This window comes from Thermobia domestica, chromosome 8 (genome assembly GCF_964235325.1).
Source record: "Thermobia domestica chromosome 8, izTheDome1.hap1.1, whole genome shotgun sequence".
NCBI classification, from domain to species: Eukaryota; Metazoa; Arthropoda; class Insecta; order Zygentoma; family Lepismatidae; genus Thermobia; species Thermobia domestica.
The window spans coordinates 291,321,937-291,344,817 of record NC_137461.1 but is presented as its reverse complement, the minus strand read 5'-3'; the positions used below and the strand labels follow the sequence as shown (position 1 = coordinate 291,344,817).

At 35.6% G+C, this 22,881-nt stretch overlaps 1 protein-coding gene across 1 annotated transcript in view; it reads right to left on the bottom strand.

The window, feature by feature from the left end:
* The window catches only part of LOC145693712 (putative multidrug resistance-associated protein lethal(2)03659), a 217,401-nt gene that overhangs the window by 61,192 nt on the left and 133,328 nt on the right, over window positions 1–22,881 (bottom strand). Inside the window, exons 12-15 of the mRNA XM_081769997.1 lie at window positions 20,472–20,655; window positions 18,168–18,311; window positions 12,087–12,286; window positions 5,198–5,454 (exon numbers count right to left, since the gene is read on the bottom strand). Of these exons, the coding sequence (XP_081626123.1) occupies window positions 5,198–5,454; window positions 12,087–12,286; window positions 18,168–18,311; window positions 20,472–20,655 (785 nt within the window). The remainder of the gene's footprint in view (window positions 1–5,197; window positions 5,455–12,086; window positions 12,287–18,167; window positions 18,312–20,471; window positions 20,656–22,881) is intronic.

The following is a 22,881-nucleotide window of genomic DNA, read 5'->3' as shown; positions in this document are numbered from 1 at the left end:
ATGTATGGGAAGCACCATGGCATCAAAAAATCTATATTGCGAAGACATAGCAAAAATTTTGAATGAAGAAATCATTGATTGTGACTTTTCGTCAGATAGTGCAAGTGATGATGTTTCATCTACTGACGATGGTGAAATGTATGAAAATTGGGACTATAATGATATAGATGAATATGATTCAGATTCACATCTAGTCTCTAAAGATATGTGTATGCTTGATAGAAGCAAAAATGATACTTCAATATCTGCCGCTTACAAGTAAGTATATTCTAATGGACTTTTACTTTTGTTGCATTTCTATTTTTGTCAATCATTGTTGTCAATTGATTTTAGTATTTTATCTAAATGGTGAAACACAGTCCGATATACTATCATGTAGTATAAAAGTCGAAAATAATGATATGCTTTGTTTTGAGTTTGGCGTCCCTCGTTATGCTGTGGAGACTAAAGGAGATTTAGGCCTATTGAGTGTAGTGGAATCCGAACCAATTGTTTTTCCTTCAACTGTACTCCTACCGGAAATAGAACCCGGACCTGGGTCGGAGGTAATTGTGCTAGCCTTTAGATAAAGCGGGGATCCTGAAAATAATGAGAACTAGCTCCTAGTTGAAATCGTAGCCTTGCAATATCTGCTGTATTTCTTGTCCTGATTTATTAGTTTTCCGAAGTTTCATGAAAGACACATTTCAGAATTGTTCTTTCATTTGATAATATGTTTCCCTATTTCATTACTTCCTTTTTCTTATCTTAATTCAATGTTGTAGAAAAAGGAAATGGAAAAGAGACCACGGATATTCCGGCTAGGCTAAAGGTGACGGCGATGATGAGAATAAATGTAACAGCTAATAGAAAAAGTGGGAGGAAACGGGTGAACCCCAAGAAAACCCATGCACACTGTGTTTGTTCACCACAAATTACACTTGGCGCGAGCTGGGATTGAACCAGGAATCTCAGGCACCAGAGTTGAAGGTGCTACCAATGAACCACCGCGGCACATTATTTAATGTTGTGTTTCTGAATAATCCACTAAAATTGTTCCTAATGAGCACGATCAACTATGATGATAAACATATTTCAATCTTTGTTCTGTTTTTGATATTGATTTGTGTTAGTTATTTTATGTTACTGCAATGTTAATTTTCCCTTTCTTTTATCCTATGAATTCCCATTTTCTTTTCAGGTCGAAGAATGAACAAGAAACCTACAATAGTAATCCCTTAAGGACTTCTCAGGATAAGACTCCGTCTCGCAATATTATCAAAACTGGAAATAGGGCTTACACGTCATAGTATCAGGAACGTGGATACGGTTCAACCTTCTTTCGAGCATTTGATGAAACTCAATAGTCTTGAAACTATTTTGAAATGGACAAACAAGGAATGCTCTATTACATATGGACAAAAATGGGCGTATGTTGATAAGGGTGAACTTCAGTGTTTCATATTGTTTCTTATACTGGCGGAAGTATTCAAAGCACACAATGAATGTATTACACATTTCTGGAATAAAGAAGTTGATCGACCTATTTCCTACAAATCAATGTCGAGAAACATATTTACACAGATAGCCCGATTTCTCCGGTTCAATGACACTCAACAACGACGCAAAAATGGTAGTCCGGACAAATTATTTAAAATTAGAGACGCTTTCGATGCTTGTGTAAGTACGTTACAGAATGCATATGTAGCTGGTGGTAACATTACTATTGATGAACGATAATGTCATTTCAAGGACGCTGCCCTCTCCGTCATCAGCTTCAGTGCTTTCAACGTGCATTTCTTTTTCACACAATCCTGAATGGGACAGCAGAAGTAATTACAGAACGAGAATATTTTTGAACTAGCCAAGTCTCTAACTACACAAAACCGACTTCAGCGTTCAGAGTTTCCGTGTATATCTTCAGAAGTCAATAAATATCAAAACGTGGTCGTTGTCATTTCTGTGAGCGGTCTGTCATGCAAGACATACGTGTGTAAGCAACACTGAGCTATTGTTTGTTTTCAAATGTGACAGCGACTAAAAATGACAGTATAATTTTATACAAGTTCTTTTGTGAGTATTTGTTTACGTTTCTTGGAGATCAAAATTTGCTGAGCAAGAAACCTTTACTTCACAGTAAACAAATATTTAGAGAGCTGTTTTAGCATCGAAGTATGTGTCTAAAATAGGGAATTAGACTAGAAAATTCAGCTATACTACTAATTATCATCCAAATTATTAAGTTTCCTTATGTGCATACTCGTACTTAATTTATAGAATTTCAATAGATTATCAATTTATAAACACATTAAGCATATTATGTGAACAGAAAAACTAAGTTAATAACATAAACAAACACGATAAAATGTAAAAGTGGGCACCATTAAATGTTTTATAAACAAAAAAGCTGAGTTTCTTCAATAAATGAAATGGGGTCACCAGTGACCCCAATGATATTTATTGTACTGAAAAAATTCCGGTAGTAGCAGGGTTAAACAGCAAGTACTTCTTGAGTCGATATTATTAAACAGCAAGGACCACCAGCACCACCTACAAGTCACATGACGACATGGAAGCAGCAGCGCCACCGCCGTCAGGAGTGCCTATATATTTGAGAGCATTCAGCGGACAGTCACCAGTCGTCGATTGGTCTCCCCTGTTCTTGCTTGCCTGGAGTACTAGCAGTAACTGAAGCTCAAAGCCTCTAGTCTGCTGCAAAACTCTTGGCTTCCGTTCTATTTGGCTTAGCTTGCTTCGGAGCTCTGTCGGGATCCCAACCTCAGCTGCTTATCCTGATAAGGGGTTCTGTGACTTTTAACCTCCTCACTGGTTGCCTGGATTATTGGAGCTTCTTACTCCACTTTACCTAGTTTGGCCGGAGCTGTGTAGAGATTTTGTCCTTGGGCTACCTAACTTTTACCTCACAATACAGAAAATTGTATTGAAGTATTTCTGTAAATACTGTTGTTATTTTTATAATAAACTTGTAGTGGGAGTCGATCTCGGACTCTGATTTACTCTACCTAGTTCTACCTACTCCTGCACAGTACAGAACATTTACAATATAATCAGTTTATTGAATAATTCTCAATTCAAGGTAATTAAAGGAATGTTAGTCCAAGATCATCATTATTGGGTGCTTATTATTCACGTAAAAGCACTTTTCATTATTCATAAATTAGGAAAACTTACTATCGTATACTATCGAAATACAAGCTTATCCTATCGTTGTTATTATAAAAGATGGACAAGTATAGAACTTCATAGATGATGGCTATTCAGCAACAACAAATTTTTTTTTTAGATGTACCGAGGAAGAGGAGAGAAGTGTCTGAAACGGTTCGCAGATTTTGTATCTTTTTTTTTTTTTTTTTTTTTGTTTTAACGTATGGAAATTTTTCTTTACTATTAAATTATTTTGATCTTTTTCGTAGTATACCTGTCCTCAGATTTTGAATATTACATTCTCTTAAGATTTCTTCAAACTATAGGAAAATTGAACTCTATTATTTAAATAATTGATATTTCGCCAACATTGCTTAGCGCACTTTTGAATGGAAACTAATAAACGATAACACATTGTACAAAAAATATTACAGTATGATACGTTAGTTTTAATAATAATAATTACAATTCCTAATTTGACAACACATCATAATGCCTTACTCTTGGTCAATCAGTTAATAATTTTCGCACCATTTGTACTCAAATTTGGGTTACTACGAGTATTTTGCAGTACTACTTTAACCTATTTGTATTGGAAATCCTCCCGTGGGAAATCTGAATTCACTTCTGTTCTCACGCGCTAATGAGAAATCTGAATTCACTACTGTTCTCACGTGATAATGGGAAAATTGAATTTACTACTGTTCTCACGTGATAATGGGAAATCTGAATTTACTTCTGTTGTCACGTGCTAATTTTATTTTGCTTAAAGCAGGGCGCAAAATTTCAGAGTCAGACCCACTCGCCAATCCAAAACTGATGGTCGCCAGCATCTCTCACGTACAAGTTATGAGAGTCTCTCGTCCCTTAACGGCCTTTAGTTTGACAAAGAAAGAGATTACATCAGGACATAAAATTTCAAAACCAGACAATTAGATTTAGGATAATCAATTTTGAGTTCAGTTGATTTTTGAGTTTAACGTCTCTTTCAGCAGCGAGGCTATATGAGACGTAGACCCACTGATTAACGTGAAATCCGAACCACACGAGCTCCCCCCGGGAATCGAACCCGGGTCTCCCACGCCAAAGGCACGCAGGAGCTCTAATCAATTTTGAATTGGACAATTCATATATATGTTAAAAAAATATCTTACCATAAGACTTCACATTCCGTGTTTTCTCTCATCCGTGTTTCCTCTCACACAGCCACACACAGAATAAATAAATTAAATAAAACTTCTGTGCACCGAATGGATTCGATGTATTTTGTTACAGAAAATCCAAATTTCGAAACCCCACGACGATCGATTGTGTCAATTATTTTTATGGGCGAAAAGCTTTAGCGATTGTGGATAGGGAGGATAGACGTAGAAGAGCTACTTAAAAAAAGAGTTCTGTGAGCGGATACCAGGTAGGGATTCGATGTATTTTATTACACTAGATCCAAATTTCGAAGCTCCAGGAAGACTGACCGTGTCAGTTTTGTTTTATGGGTGAAAAACTTATTTCCTCCCTATCCACAATCCCTAAAGTTTTTCTCCCATAAACAATTGACACAATCGATCGTTGTGGGGTTTCGAAATTTGGATTCGGTGTAACAAAATACATCGAATCCATACCTGGGGTCCGCTCACAGAACTTTTATTTATCTATTTGTGTGTGTGGCTGTGTTATTTTCTTGCGAAACAGAAACTGCGCAGCCTTGTGCGTTTAGGCAGAAACTATTCCTACTGAATACTAGTCACCAGCTCTAAATTTCTAGTCGCCAATGTGGACCTGGCGACCAGAAATTTTGCGCCCTGGCTTAAAGTGTATTAAAAACCAGATATTGAAGTTAAACATCAGTTATTTCAATGAATAGAAGAGTTACAATTAACAAAATTTTACAATTCATGACAATTGAATTTTAAAAATGATCTTTTTTCTATGGTATGCACAGGTGCATTCTGCAGCTACACTTATGCACTAAGCATGGAAATAAAATGCTTTTTTTTCCAAATTATGAATTATTGAGACAAAGAAAATATATTACTTAATGATGAAAGAGACTCACCTGAAGGATTAGTATCAAAGAATCTCATGCGAGCTCTTGTGATGCCGTTGAACATGTTGTCATGTAGTTCTGTGGAAGCTCTCATGCAGATGAAGATGAATGCCAGAGATCGTACAATAGCTACCACTGCTGTTGCTACGATTAGTCCAATGTAGATATACATACTCAAATTTCGATCTAGGAAAGACTCGCTCGTTGAGGCAATTGGAGCTGTATTTGCTGATTTAGAAGCTCGCTGTTGCTCTTCTTGATTGGTCCTTCAAAATACAAATATTATCTATATAATAGACTGTCGCATGTAAAACGTCAATCCTTGGTTCATTTCAGCCTCTTTTGAGGAATTATCTTCCTGAGACGTAGATAGTTATTCCAAATCACCCATGTCCTTAAAATGTAGTTTAATCTGATAGTTATTTCCTATATCTTGTCCTTGTGATCAGAGTGTGTATTCCGTTGTCAAACTTTTACTTTAATAAATAAATAAATAAATAAAGCTCTGACAACTGAATACGCTGTTTGATTCAGAGTATGAGACAATTTGTTGCTACAGAAAAATTACATTGTTGTAAAGAAAATGTATTTGAAGTTATCTGGCGATGACAGAAGCACCTTCCTCATTCAAAGAATAAGTATAGCAGTTCTAAGAGGCAATGTTGCCTCAGTACAGGGCACCATGCTCAAAGGCAAAGAACTAGAAGTATTCCTACTGTAAGAATATATGTATTCTATTATACGATTTCATTTAATGTTACCATTTTATGTTCATTCAAATATTTTGCATTTGTTTTTCATTTTGTTTTGCTCCTTTCATCAGTGTAAAGTTTTAGGATTTGCTAGATTTACTTTCTTCTGTTGTTAAGCTTTGACTAGAAATATTGTGGACACAGAATGTTTGTAAAATTTCGTATTATGAAAACATTAATTTTTTTTGGCACATTATTAAAGAAATGCAACAATATAACAAAGAAATGTGTACAATATCTTATGATAGAAGTACACATATTCAATCAAGATAATTGCAACAATAAAACGATAATAAATTGTTCACATAATTAAATATTGTTACAAATTACAGGTTCTTTGAATACATTCTATAAGGTAAAGTTACATTTTTTTACTCTTTATTTGTTAGAGTGAAGCCTTGTATCTTAAATTTCACTTACTTCCATCCTAACTAGACATCTGAAATTTTGAACAGATACATACAAACGATGACAACACAATATTCACATAATTTTTACCTCAGCTTAAAATGAAATGAAATATTCCAGTTTAACGTCCCACGATTATGCCCTTTATGCTAAGGAAGATGATGATTAAGGCAAGTGAATGATGATGGAAAAATTGGTGGAATAAGAAAGTGGGAGGAAATGGAAGAACCCCGAGAAATCCTACAGACTCAGTGTTGTCCACCAGACACTTATTTCGTCGGGAATCGAACCAGGGATTCCATGTACCAGAGGTAAGTGCTCCGCCACTGAGCCACTGGCCCTCTTTCACCGCAATTTAACGTTTTACTGTAAATTAAGTGAAGTTGTTACGCATGTATTTAAATTACGTATATGCGTAGGCAACGTTACTTAATTAAGTTTATTCCAATAGAAAGCAGACTAGTTAGTGTTGGTTCGAAACCCATTATTATTATTATTATTATTATTATTATTATTATTATTATTATTATTATTATTATTATTATTTATTCTGCCTTTCGGCAGGTCCTGGGACTAATAAGGATTTTTTATTTTTATTTTCAATTTTTAGATTTTGGCCTGGAAACGTTTCTTCCACTTTTCTCGATCTTCAGCTTCCTCTTTTAACTCCCAATATTTTCTCCCATCTTTCAAATAATCGATCAGCTGTGTTCTTCTTCTTCCTATTCCTCGCTTCCCTTCCATCTTTCCTTCTATGGCGGTGTGAAGAAGACAATTTCTTCGTAAGATGTGTCCAATCCAATTGGCCTTCCTACGAAGGATGGTGGCTAGACGTGTCCTCTTCTTTCCTATCCGTTTCAAAACATCTTCGTTTATTGCTCTCCGTCCATTTTATCTTCTCCATCTTACTTCAACACCACATTTCGAAGCTCTCTAAATATTTCTCCCCTTACTTCTGTAATGTCCAAGTGTCTGAACCATACAGTCCAATGCTCCATATATAGCACTTGACCAACTTCTTCTGAAGTCCAATATTGAGCCTGCTTGCTAAGAGTGATCTTTTCTTGTTAAATGCTTTTTTGGCTAAGGCAATTCTTGACCTGCTCTCTTTGGTGCAGTAGGAGTTTCTCGTCAAAATACTTCCCAGATACTTGAAACTATCGACCTCTTCAAGTTCTCTTTGTTCTACTCTGATCCGTGTGTGTAGCGCCTTTAAGAGAAAACTAAGAACTATTGCCTTCCACAACATTTGTACGTACTGTGGATGGATAATGTGGAACGTAGATGTATGGAACGTTCCAAGCATTAAGGAGCTTCAGAGAAAGATCTTAAAAATGAAATGTGTTCAAAATGACCAGAAGTAAACTTGACACGCTTTGTGCACTAAACGCTCAACATGTATCCTGTTGCAAAAATTTCTAATAAACTGCTGTGAGTTTTGTGTATTTTTAGAAAACAAAACATACAAGTTCACACACCGAAATCTTGTAGTATTTTCAACTTCAGGAAGTTGGGAGTAATAAAGTTGCTTACAGGATATTCAAGAGAGTTTGAAATGTAAATACAACAACAACAACAACAACTACTACTACTACTACTACTACTACTACTACTACTACTACTACTACTACTACTAATAATAATAATAATAATAATAATAATAATAATAATAATAATAATAATAATAATAATAATAATAATAATAATAAAACTTTCAAGTTATAAAAATGCACTAAATCAGAAATTATTATTATTATTATTAATATTATTATTTGGTGCTCTAAAATGAAGAACTAGGATGAAGACTAAAAGGATCGGGCGAGATTTAATCTTTAATTAACATTTCTCTTATAAACCATTATATTATCTCTAATTATGAATATGTGATAGGCATATGGCATCAAACATGGATCCCATTGATTGTAATGGATTATAGGGAATCACTTTTCTAATATCCATAAAACGCTTTAGTCCTCAATCTTAGGAAGAGCATCGAATATTTTTCGTTTTAGTCATATTTCTTCATTTTATTTCATTAAAAGATTAGTTTTTATCAAGGATGTTATAAAATAGAGGATCTACCGATATGTATCTTGATCCCATTAACTCAATGAAGCCAAAAAAACAACCGAACATCGGCACATTTGATTGGTTACTCCCGTTTCCGACATCATCGGAATGGCTACTTTCGTTTCCGCCATGATTGTTGGCTCAAAACATTGCGATCCTATTGAGTGGAGTGGGCAGAGTAGGAGTGGCGAAACTGTGACGTATGGCTTCAAGATTTTGTTGTAAAGGCAGATCCTCTATTTTATAATATCCTTGGTTTTCAGGCATTTTATACAAGCATCATTTAGCAAGTTTTCTTAATGGTTAGGATTTTGAACTTTTTAATTAGCAGTGAGAGGATAAGATGTATTGTTTAAAAGCGCCCCTAGATCCTAAACTACTGGTGCCAATCTGGAACTTCACAAAAATTCTATCTTGAAAGGCATAAATTCTGATTCTGGTCTTAAATTTCCCACGCGTTCCTGTAATCACAAAAGTTTGAAAAATTTATAAAATACGAAAACTTAAGCTACTGTATGTCATTTACTTTTCCAATATTTGGGTGAATTATTCGTAAATTCAGATCTTTTAAATTAGTAATAAGTATTTCCCTTAATGCAGGGTGGCCCAAAAGTAGGTATACACCTCTGCATTGATCAAGTATAGCATACAATAATACAAGGGCGTCCATCAAGGGGGTCAAGGTGGGGCACTCGCCTCCCTAAGAGGAAATTGTACTTGGGATTATCGAAAAAATAGAATTTTTACATTAGTTACAGCAAAATTTGAAACTATATTTGAAACGTTGCTTATACTTGTCCCCTTGGAAACTACAACATGGGTGCCCTTGCATGCATAGGCTCTTCCGAGTTTAAGCTGTAAGTTAAAACACATTGAGAAAAAATAATAAAGAAACTAAGTCTACCTGATAGCAAGGGCACCGATTTCTCTGTAAATTTGGGAGGGGGAGCATTCAGATGCAGAAGATATATATGAGGATTTTAAGACAAATTGCACTCAAATTATGCAAAATATTGTATATTTATAAATAAAATGCGGGGCCCACATGAGTTTTGGGGGCCCTCGGCCCCCCCAGGATCAGCGCCCTTGCCTGATGGATAACAATAAAAAATGATATAAAATGCAATGGGCTCATTAGTACGGTACTGTATATCTACTTTTGAGCCACCTTGTATAAAAAGACTATTGAAACTGTTAATAAAAACATATTTTCTTGTCAGAATTTAGTATTTTTATCAAGCTTTTATACTATAATGTTCTACTGAACGTAAAGAAAGTAGACAAATTTAATTCTCCAGTTCAAACATTCCGTGTGGTATGTTTTAGAAGTTGATGTTTCTTATTTGGTACTCTACTTTCTTATGTTCATCATTCTTTTTATCTAAAACTCCAGAGTACAGTTTACGTTCCTTGTTCCTTGCTTTTTGAGATTCTCAAATTTCTGTATAAATCACTTTCACACAAACATTCACTTTCCAATAGCAAAATTTCACAATTTGTACTGATTTAACGTTCATTTAAGCGTCATCAGCCTATTTCCTGCTCATAGAGATTTTAAATGGCGTCGACGAAATAAATAAATGAAAAATCCCACGTGTGCTGCAAATTTTGACGAAAATTGCGTTTACCCTTATTCGAAAAATTAATGTTAAAAATATGATACTTTGTTTTACTGGTTGGCATCACTGTCCCAACCATACTTTCCCCAGTCTTACAGTAATCAAGTAGCAGTGTCACGTGTACACCATGTAATGGAGTTTGGTTTCTATATCGTGACAATTTGTCAATTAATATTAAAATCGGAAATGGCAGTAGATGCCGGTTTTCCGGTTTTAGTGCAGAGATTAGAGTACAGCTGAAATACATTCGTAGAATGGTTAATTTGATTTAGAAAACCCTCTTCTCGCTATCTATTACTGTTTTACTCTATAGCGATCAACGTTGAAACCGGAAGTGGTTGATTTCTGCCATTTTCGGATTGAGTACAGGGTTAAGAGAAAATATGGCATCTATTCTTAAAACGGAAAATCATTTAAAAAATAGCGTTTTCTGTCTTTTATCCTTTTTGGATATATATAAATGAATATTGAAACCGGAAATTACGGATTTCTGACACTTCCGGTTTTAGGAAAGAGTTAATGATCGAGGTAAAATGTATTTTTCCAATGTTTAATCAATTGCAAAAAAGGAAAGAAAAGAAAACGTCACTCGCTATCTATTACCGTTTTTGCTTTATAGTGATAAATAATAAAACCGGAAATGGTTCGTATTTCTACCACTTCCGTTGGGAATATCACCTCCATTTATAAACTCTTTTGCTAACTTTCGATCCTCTATATTCTAGCGAAAATTTACTGTGATCCATCAGGTAGTGCTTGCGATTTTTATCGCACACAAATACACACACACGAACAAACTCAAATAACGAGATTAGAATGTTTCTGTGTAATTTTCTATTCTTTACAAAATCGTGTCAGGACGTTTGCGTTATTAGACATTTTTGTACAACCAAAAATAAACATATTTTCTGGATCACTTTTAGTACTCTTCCCAACTCTTCCTCAAACATAAGACATTTGCGGTAATCAGTTTGCAACTTGAGTCAAAAAGCATGAAGGTATCTCTCGTACACATAAATATTGCAGCACAGTGGCACTATAATAAGCCATATATTGTACACTAGCAATATTGAAAAATGTTAATAGAGTTAATTGGGTAAAATGGACTGTGTTCGAAGTGGGTCACAGCCAAGGTTATTCATTTTATCTACTTCACATATATTAAACTATTTGTGTATTAACTGTCAACACACAGCAAGAGCACAGTGTTTGACTACTAAAGATGTTTCTGCACGTCAGAGACACACCAGTCTTCAAGGTAAGGACATGAGCAGTAAATAAAGTCATTTATCTTCTTTAAGGTAAAAGGGACTGATGATTAACAAAAGTAAATGAAATAATTGGTGTAATGAAAATGTGGAAGGAAACCGGAAGACATGGAAAAAATAACCAACACGATTCTATCTACCATTACATGAACGGAATTTCCATTTTCACCCTCTCCCCACTTCTGGAATCAGATATTAAAAAATATATATTGTATATACACGTGTAAAATCCTGAAACGATATGAAATTGAAATCTTGTACCCCCTTCTCTTGACAGGGGCGGACTTCTGGGGGGCGGTGGGTTGTAATACTGCTAGTTAGATCTAGAGCTAATCGGTGGCTAAGCAGTTAGTGTACGCACCTTTGGCGTGGGAGACCCGGGTTCAATTCCCGGCGGGACCTCTTGTGGTTCGGATTCCACGTTACTCAGTCGGTCCCGTCTCATATAGCCTCGCTACTGAAATGAACGTTAAACTCAAAATCAACTCAGCTACTTACAGCTACTTTTAAGAGCTCCAATCTCTGGGATATATAAAATAAGAAAGTTTCCTCTTCTGAGGGGCGATCACCCTCACTGGATCTGCCCCTGCCCCTTGATGAAATTCTGAAAACGCTACTGTTATCTACAATAAAGCCACACGTCTCTGACCGAAGCCGGGACACCTCGTGGCAGAGGCGGGAACAAACTCAAATACTTCATACTTTAAACATGCGAATTTTACCACTCATTCTAATCTTGATAATTCTGTTCTATTGTAAACATAATAAAAGTAATAATTACCAAAGTGTAATCCAGTAATCGGTGCTGCTGCAACCAAGCTGTGTCAGAACAAACAATACGGTTGTAAATATGGCCCCGCAGATTCCTCCCGCTTTCAGGTACTCTTGATAGACGTTAAAAGTGACAGAACCTTTGGATCTTGTTTCTTCCACTTCGCTGGGTTTCTCTCTCTCTTCTTTATTTTCCGATTTATTTTGACCCTACGAATAATAATAATAATAATAATAATAATAATAATAATAATAATAATAATAATAATAATAATAATAATAATAATAATAATAATAAAGTTAAGCATAATATTGTAAAGGGATCTGTATATTGGTACTGGCGCCCACATCAAAGACTGATAGTAATTGAACATCACTTTTAACTAGCAGGCTCAATATTGGACTTAAGAAGAAGTTGGTCAAGTGCTATATATGAAGCATTGGACTGTATGGTTCAGAAACTTGGACATTATGGAAGTTAGAGAAGAAATATTTAGAGAGCTTCGAAATGTGGTGTTGGAGGAAGATGGAGAAGGTAAATTGGACAGAAAGAGCAACAAACGAAGATGTTTTAAAACGGATAGGAGAGAAGAGGACACTTCTAGTCACCATCCTTCGTAGAAAGGCCAATTGGATTGGACACATCTTGCGAGGAAATTGTCTTCTTTACACTGCCATAGAAGGAAAGATGGAAAGGAAGCGAGGAATAGGAAGAAGAAGAACACAGCTGATCGTTGATTTGAAAGATAGGAGAAAATATTGGGAGTTAAAAGAGGAAGTTGAAGATCGACAAAAGCGGAAGAAACATTTCCAGGCCCAAATCTACAATTGAAAAAAAAATCCTCATTAGTCCCAGGACCTGCCGAAAGGCAGAATATTTAATGATAATAAGTGATTGATCAATAATTGATTGATTGGTTTTGAATACAATCTATTTTTTCAGCCAACAATGATGTGATGCGTGTATTTTTGTTCGTGCACTCCTTTAACCTAGCCAGCACAATCGTGGGACGTAAAACAAAAAAACTTTGTCCGTGCTGTTTGTGTTTTATGGGATTTAGTGTATTGTGGGCAAGGACAGAGATCTTTGCTTTGTTATCGTGTATTTATGTTGCAACGTAAGGAACGAGCAAGATGTGGACTATTGCCCCGAAGAACCAACGACCGACTGTTCTGTGTTTAGCTGATTCAGCACTTTGTAATTATTGTGACGTAATTAATGTAATTGTTTCGCGTTCTGAAATACATGTTTGAGAGACTTTTCCGAACTCCTCCCACGATCCTTTACCACACCTCCCTTGACGTCCGAGACTCGCTATTTGGCTCACTGGTAAAAGTTGGTGAGCGCTTGGGCCCATCGTTAAATAGGACCGAATACTTCCACTTGGGACAGTTGGCCATTGGTTGTGATTTTCAGCCACGAGAGAGTACTACGAGGAAAGTTTGAGACCAGCAGATGGCAAGGTCTCTTGAGAGTGGAAAGAGCCAAGACTTATAGGAAACGAGACCTGATCTGCGAATGGACAGCTCAACATCTAGAAGTCACATTGAAGGTATTCTTTTCTCATACCTAATTTCCTCCCAAACCCAGTCTCTCTTTTGAAAAAATTTACCTCTCTGAAATCAGTTCTGTATATCCATGCTTTCATCCCAGAGGACACTCGTTCGATCCCAGAAGCTCATGAATTCGAGCTAGTTGATCAGAATAACATTTATTTTGATTATTTAGATGTGAGTAGCTCTAGTAGTAAAGTGGGGTTCATTGGATACGTTTCCTTTGAGAATCCCTGTTATCAAAATGTTGATCCCAGGGCAGAGAGGAATAATGTGGATGCTAATAGCAATAGGCAACGAATTCGTTCTTCTTCGGTTCCAGGCACAGATAGACGTATTGTAGAAAATCGTCATTCTCGGAATGAAATTTTACGTTTTGATATTAAGAAGCTTGCTATTGAGGGGGTGTATAAAGCATTACTAGCGGAAACATATCAGTTGCCACTGGTTGACCGGACTAATACGAAAATATCTTTTCAGTTCTTATTGAAATTGGATAAAACAATGTGAAGTAAAGAGTTACCGGTAGATGTTATTTTGATTGCTAGTTTTTCACGAACAAAAGGTGCGCTTAATGGTATATTGCAGTCCATAATTGGGACTGACTTTGGGAAAATGTTTGTCGTCAGTTATTGATCAAATTCATTTTACCTCTGGCCAGGACACAATTTTTGCGGCTTGACTTCTACAGCGTCAAGCGAGAAAATCAGACATTGCATGAATTTGTAGAAGAAAAATTATCTATTATTCATGTATTAGATATAAACTTTGAAGAACGTGTTATTTGTAATCTCATTTGTAATCTGGTAAGTCTTATGGTGTATACATTCTTTAATTGTAGTAGTGTTCCCATAACTTTTGAACAACTTGAGGACGCAGCTATTCAATTTGATAGTATGTTACGGTATAATTACAATTATTATAAATTACGTAACGCAGTAGGTCCGGCTAGTGATAATGTTCTGAAACTCCCCTTAAGGGAAAGGGTAATAGACAGGCTGTTTGTAATGTTGTAAGTCAACAAGAAGAAAAGAATGAAACTATAAATTCTGTAGGTTTGGATAATCGGAAAGTCAATTTAGAACAAAATAAACAAAACAATGAGAAAAATTTAACGCTTGCTGGAAGCAATTCTACGTCATCACCAGTAAATGTGGGACAATTGCAAAAAATTCTGGTGTCAGTAGGAAAAATTCAGCGGCTAGTTCTTCTAGTTCACGGGAAAAGTATCATAAAAGAGACAGCCTTTCGGGTAATCACTCAAAAACTTTATCAGTAGTGGATGTTTCTAAAAACGAAACTAAAAAACTTCTCGAGGGAACATTTTTGGTAGAAATCATTCATCAGTGCCAGCATATATAAAACGGAAAGTAGTTAATGCCAGTTATCGATACAGGAAATGAATGCTGCTTTGTCATTGGGAGTTTTTCCGGAATCTGCAAAAACAATATGAAAGAAAGGAAATAGACGTTCGCCTACAAGTAGTTGGACTTGGCGAACAACAGGTGACTGTGACATCACATGTACGCTTGTATTTTTGGATGGAATATCAACAATTTTCAGAGAACTTTTATATAGTACATTCTCCGGAATTTGAACTTTTGCTAGGAAATAGTTTCCATAGGATATATCAAGCAGTTATAGATGTGTCTAATGGATTGTTCAAAATTCAAACTAGGAAACTGACTATACCTATAAATAAGCCCGGTCGTTTACAACAGTCTACTCCTTGTCGAATGCTTTTATCTTCTAGGGATAGCTCAGGTGGGGATGAGGAGACTGCACGATTCCCTAGAAACTCTATTAATCTTGTAAGTGGAACTTTGCAACAGACAGGTAATGATCATCTGTTGGAAGCAGAGTTGGAAACTTATATGGACAATGAAGTGTTGCTGATATTTGATCTCAAAACTTCTGAGACACAAAATCAAGGTAATTATAAGGTTTCGGAAAAACTTTTAATTAAAAATCCTTATTTACTAGAATATGTTAATAAATTGGTAGCTTCATTTTCAGATGTTATTACCAATAAACTAGGTTGTATAAAGGATTTTTATTATAATATAGAGTTGATAGAAAGTACTCCGGTAAAATTTCAACCTTACAGTATTCCAAATTATAAACAGGGAATATTAGATAAATTTATTCAGGAATTAATCAATGATAGAGTGATAGAAGAGACAGATTATTCTCCTTTTTTCAGTCTGAGATTTTAGTTGAAAATCGAGATCATAGTAAGAGGCTCGTAGTGGCGTACGGTGAAGTTAAAAAAAAAGATATTAACTCACAATTTTCCGTCAACTAATTTAGAAAATGTCATTTCTAGTATAGCTAATAATAACTTTTTTTAAAAAAATGACCCAAAGAAAAGTTTCTTTCAGTTTAGGCTTACGGAAGAGAGTAAAAAGATCACTACATTTGTTACAAAAAAATAAAACGTGCAATTTTTGTCGCCTTTCCATGGGCCTATCCACTTCACTCCCTATTTTGAGTCATTTGATGTCAAAGATTCTCGATGGTTTGATTGGAAATAATTTACAAATATTTTATGATGTCTTGATATTTACCCCTGATGTAGAGTCACATAAAAGGTTAGTCGAAAAAGTTCTTAATTTAATAGATTTTGAAATTTTGTTCTAACAGTTTCTGCTTCTAAAGCATTGTTATTTCAGACAAAAATAAAATATTTAGGGTATCAGTTTGAACCTGGAACTATGAGTATAGATGAGGACCGCTTGGAAACAATTAAAACTTTACTTAAACCTAAAAATCGAAAAGGATTAAATTGAATTTTGTGCATTTTTCCAATCTTCTTCAAAATCTATCCATAATTTTGGTGAACTCATCGCTCCTTTGCAAGAGATGCGTTCTGCAAAGGTTCGTTTTCGTTGGACCATAGAACATGATGATGCCTTTCAGAGATTGAAAACTGCCTTTTGTGAAAATGTAATTCTCAAGGTTCCAGATATAAACTCTAGTTTTATTGTATACTGTGGTTCATCTTTGAACAATTACAGTGCTATACTTTCTCAATATGCTAAGGATGAAGATTTAATGTCTGTTTTTATGTTTTCTAGACCAATACCACAATCTGCTCGGAGTAAAAACATTCATGAGCTGAAGGCAAAAGCTTTATCTCTGCCCTTGGAGCGTTTTGTATATTATTTACATAATTTCTTTGTACTATATACGGATTCTAAAGCCTTGTCTTGGTTCTTACGTAACCATAAGCAGCAGCGAAAATACGGAACGTTAATGGAAAAAATTTCTCAATTTAAATTTCCAATAGTGCATATTAGATCGAGCGTGAATGTGGCCGCATATTTTTTGTCACGGATTGGTAATCATTTGAAGTTTTATGCTAATGATCCAAATACTGCTGAAATAATTAAAGATAAAGGTAAAAATGTAACTGTAAGTTTTGTTGGCTTTTGGAAATTGTGACTATTAAATGAATTTTTGAAGAAACATTAGCAATCAGATTCGCAATTAAAAGGAATTATTAATAAGTTAGAAAAGAAAGAAACTGTTGATTCATACATCTTGCAAGATAGTACTTTATTAAAGAAAACAAAAAGTAAGATAGGAGATGGAAATAGAGCAATAGACTTAGAGTCTTATACCAACTATCTTAGATTATTTCCATTGTCAAATTATAAATGATGCGCACTTAAGCATAAGGAAGACTACTTCAGCCACAGCAAAGCGCTGTACTTAGCATAATATGTTTTTTTTAAATATACAATACTTTGTTAGATCTTGTTCTGTCTGTCAGAGAATAAAGGATAGGAGTACCTTACCTCAAGGAAAGTATTACACTAGACATGTTAAAACTTCAAATAATACATTTTTATTGATGTTGCGGGGAAATGGCTTAGTAGCCAAGGTTATGAATATATATTGGTCATAGTAGATACTTGCAGTAAATTTGTTTCCCTGGAACCTATGAGAAAACTTTCTAGTAAGGTTATATATAATGAGTTAATGGAGACCTTTTTAAGGTATGGATTTGTCTCAAAACTGGTTCATGATCACGCATCTTATTTCTCCTCAGAATACTCCACGCATTTCTTGTATAGCCTAGGAATACAAGACGTAAAAACTTCGCTGGGAAATTACAATACGCTGTGGGTTAAGAGAAGTACTGGAAAATACTGGAAATCCGCACTGAGCACAATAGGAAACATGTCCTAGCGGAGGGAGAGAGTAATTTCCACCCCCCGAGCCAACCTCTGAAATAATCACTGAATATAAGAATGTTTTTCCAAGAATTGCAGAGCTCACTTATGGCTAAGCGGTTAATGTGCACTTATTTGGTACGATTGACCCGGGTTCTGTTCCGGGCGGATGCTCATGTGATTCGGATTCCACATTAAGCTGTAACTCCACTCTGATATAGCCTAAAAAGGATGCTAAACCCAAAATTAAATCAACTCAAATTCACGAATTGCAGACCTTTTCACATACATCGAAACTTTTAAGCTTGATACTGTCATAAAGAATGTCTTTTGCTCATGAATTAGGGATCAAATATTACCTGTAAGGAATTTTCTCTAATAGCAGAAGAAAAGTTTTGTCCTTCATTTTCTTTTTGTTCTCCTGCATCTTTAGCCAAGAACTTTGCGAAGTCTAATCCACATTTTAATAGATCATCGTAGGAACCCCGAGCTTCTATAGAACCCTGAAAGAAAACCATGAAGAAAGATATCGTATTAGAAATACTAAGTACGTCAATGTTAAGAGAATATGAATAAGTGTTCAAAAATGTGTTATTCTTAGTTTCTAGGAGTGTTTGTGTCAGCACACTGAGAAAAATGATTGACCCTATTGATGCATTTCTTAACCCAACCAGGTAGCTAAAACTGCTCCGACCCAAATAGGGTCAAAGCTTTTATTTAAATCAGGTTGAAATAAGTTCAACCGAACGTGTAGTTAAATTTAGGAGTCGAACGCAACGACGCAATTGGTGTGAAATCGCATAACCGATTAATTCGTTTAACTCAAATCCGTGTACAATATGACTCAACAAAATGTAAATTCAATTAAGTCGATAATGCATTTGACCAAACGTGTAATTACAAGTGAACAAGCGCGGAGTAAGATATGACTACATCTGTGATGTCGCTTGGAGAACGGAAGTAGTGCAAATAACCCAATAATGAGGTAAACTAACCACGATGGAGTTAAAACATGACGAAATAATGGATTTAAAAAGTCAAAGTCGCATTAATCGTTACGGAATTTAGCCCAGCATATGGTTAATGTAAAACCGTTAGTTGGTTACAAAGGTGACTCAAGACTACAAAGGAAAAAAGAGATGCTGCAGAAATTCAAAATGACTACCACTTTGGCACGTTACTTTTAATTTAACACCAAGGACTTTCTTTGTTCATCGTCCCGTTTAAAGGGTTTCGCCCTTTCTTCGGGTAAGTGCACTTAAATGTGGATGGTCTAAGAGGTGTACATATATTTACTCATTTATTAAGTACATACACATACAGAGAAGTGATTGAAGGGTGAAAAATAATATATAATTAGGTACAACCATAATGTAATAGAAGGTCAAGTGTGCGACAGTAATATTGTAGAAAATAATACGTTTATTAGTATGCTGTGCTGAGTTATGACGAATGCAAAACTGGAGTGAATATAATGCAGGATGCAGTGGGCAGAGAAGTAGATGAAGATGAAATACAGTGCTCTGTACGTCACATCACAGGGATTTGTTAGTACTGATGAATGAAAGTTATCTTCTGTGCCTGGGGCGATGCAGAAACTGATGAGGACAGAGGAAGACCATGTTAATAGGTAGTTACAGAGCATATGATGGGTATATGAAGGATCAAAACTCACGTGGTTCGTAGATATGAAAGATTTCGGAATGCACTACATCATCATCTAGCAGCAAATGGTAGTCATAAAGTGTTGTAGGGGAGTATCGACGTAAGTTGCTGGTGGGTCGTGATCTCGATCGTATCGTAGGATATCGAGTACCATCAAATATTGTTAACACCAGGGATATCGCCTTCCGAGCATATCAGAAATAACTACTTATTATTGGCTGTGAGTATTTGCACTGGTATTCATGTCTTTGGTATGAGCAAAGCTATATGCAGTATACGAGTGTATGTCTTTGGCATTTATGCCAAGTAACGACTAACGCTCTGTTTTCTGTAATTAGTCACAATAATAGTTTTTTAAACTTGTGAATAGTCTGACAACAGTTACATGAGTAGTACCAGGACATAAGAATAACAGATAAGGATAACATATAGCAGCACTGCTAGTGGCTTGGATGGTATATTTTTTCTTTGCGGCCCTATTTGTTTCATCTTAGCCTTCCGCTTCTGCCGGATCTAACGTTGCTATAGTAATCTTGCTCTGTCAAAATATAACTGTATAATTTCGACTAAATGTACAGTAAATAAAAAACATGTGTTGTAATTTTTGCAGTACAAATTGTCCTCGTAAATTAGCTTCCTTTAGACTATATGTTTCGCACATCATGACATTTTCCGTTAACTGGGTATGACCCAAGTCTTGGTTTAAAATATTCTACAAGGACATATAGGCATTTTGTTAACCCAACGGTTAATGCAATTGGGTTGCAAGTGACCAGCCATCGTTCCCAAATAACCTAATTTGGTTTAAAACTTTTTAACCACATCGCGTGGTCAAGTTTCAACCCAATTTTCTCAGTGTAAGGCAAGAGAAGCAGCGATAGATTTAATCTGGTATTTAACATTATATTTTTACTACATATGCAGTACGTAAATAAATACATTCTACAATTATTATTTAAAAGACAGCCAATTACTACATGCTCAAAATATCAACTTACATTATTTAATAAAATAATATGATCTGCTTTCTTCAGATATTGTAGCTGATGAGTGACTAGAATACAAGCTTTATTCCTTAAGTATGACGTTATGCAGTTGTTAAATAACTGTTTCCCAACCTGGGTATCTACAGCTGACAACGGATCATCCAAAATATAAATATCAGCATCATGATATACAGCTCTGTAAAGAAACAAGGTATAAGTAATTTATAGGTATATATGCAAAAGAATACGTAGAAGTAATGATCTGAACATGTAAAATCATCTGGATTGAAAGAAAATGTGAAAATGTTTAAACGGAAAAAATCTCTTATGTTCGAAGAGTTGTATTGTTAAAGGACCCCGCTCTGGGATTACGGAAATCCAGTTTCCGTTAAATTGGCTAGTGTTGCAATATGTTGTGTATTTTGAACTCCTGATGAAAAGTCTCAATGGGCACGAAGCCCGAAAACCCCACTTTTTGAGATATCCGCAAATAATTATCGTCACTTAAAGGCATACGCTCCCTCGTAAACTGAAAATAATAATTAGGTCTACAATTTATCCATGAAGTTTGAACGAGACTCATTAGGGTATGCTGGAGTTTGTGGGATCGCTGATTCCGAATCCGAGTTCAGGTAACCTTCATCATGTTAGGTTAAAGGTCATTTGAAAGTCAAATCGAGAGGAAACGTTGCAAAAAATCTGAGCAAAAAGTACATAAATGATTTTGAGTCGCTGGATCTCATTATGCCATTTTCTTGACCCGACAAGATCACATCAAGGTCAATGCAGGATCATTTCAAGGTCAAACTTGTAAAACGGTCGGAAAGATCAGAAAAAATCAAAGATAGGGTAGGTGAAAAAACTTTCAAATAATCACAATCACCCGTGCTGCAAGATTAACTTATCACTGACTTTTAAAAACAATGGGTGATTAACAATATTTTATTTGATTGTTGGTGCTCTAATAAATAAATATAGTCGTTTATTGATGGTTGGAATTGGCAGATCAAATTCGAGATCGAATGTGATGTTAATGTCATGCATGCTAGAGCAGAAGCAGAGAATTTAGCGAACCGAAATGCTATGTGGCAAGAAATTACGCAAGCCGATATTCTAGAATGCCCTCAAGTTGATTTTGTGTTTCTTAATCGAATTATATGCAATCGTTGAGTGTTTATCAGATTAAACTAACACCTTTATATATACACGATTTTTTAGACCATGAAAGTACTCATATTTTTCAATTTGATAGAAATAGGTTGAGGCCAGGATTGTTACGTTTAGAATATTTTCAAGATTTGAAAACGCTACTCAACATCAGCTTTAGATACGCTTTGTAGTGAATAACGACGAATTGCCAGCCATGGAAGTAGGAGATGGCCGATTTTAGGGTATTGTTGCACTTATAAGTCCGGTGCTAGAACATCAGGTTGTTGTGCACACGTAGTCAGTGTTCTATGGTTTTTAGGATAGGTTCGACATCAACAACAAATCAAATACCCTAGTCGAGCTTTAACTGCAATATATACAAGATGCTGGTAATCCTAATATGAACAACAATGAAAAGAAAGTGAAATACTGGAGGTTCAAGTTCAAGAATGGTGAGATGTGGGATGAAGAACAAATCTTTATTGGAGGAGAAGACAGTGCAAATGACTGGCGAGAAAATTAGATGGACAATATTAATGGTAAATTTGATTAACACCGACCTCGGATTGGGAATGTTATCCTAAAAACATATATATGATTTTTTTTTAGATATTTCCGACGGTTTTCCTAGTTTGACCATGAAATGACACTGCAAGGACCGTGTCGGTCAAGAAAATGTCAATCCGATCCAGTGACTCAAAAACTTTGATGTACTTTTTGCTCAAATTTTTGCAACGTTCCCTTTCGATTTGATCTTCAAATGACCTTTAACCTGACGATGGGGATTACCTGAACTCGGATTCGGTATCAGCGACTCCAAAAACCCTAGTATACCCTAGTGAAACTCGTTCATACTTCGTAGACACAATGTTGACCTAATGATTATTATTTTCAGTTTTCAGTGTTCAGTTTACGAGGGAGCATTTGCTTGTAAGTGACGATAATAGTCAGCGAATATCTCGAAAACATGGGGATAGGAATACGTACTCATTGAGACTTTTCATCAGGGGACCAAAATACACAACATACAGCAATACCAGCCAATTTAACGGAAGCTTTGAGCGTGGTTCTTTATACGTAAGATCTTACTGTAGTTCAAAGTAATAATAATGAAACAATTAAAACGACAAAATGAAACCAACATACTTGAAAATCACATGCCGACTTAAAAGTTTTGTCTACACCAATGATCGCCAAACCGTTGATCGCGAGCTACTAGTAGCTGGCGGGGACATTTTCGATAGATCGCGTTAACGCTTCGGTTGGCTAACCT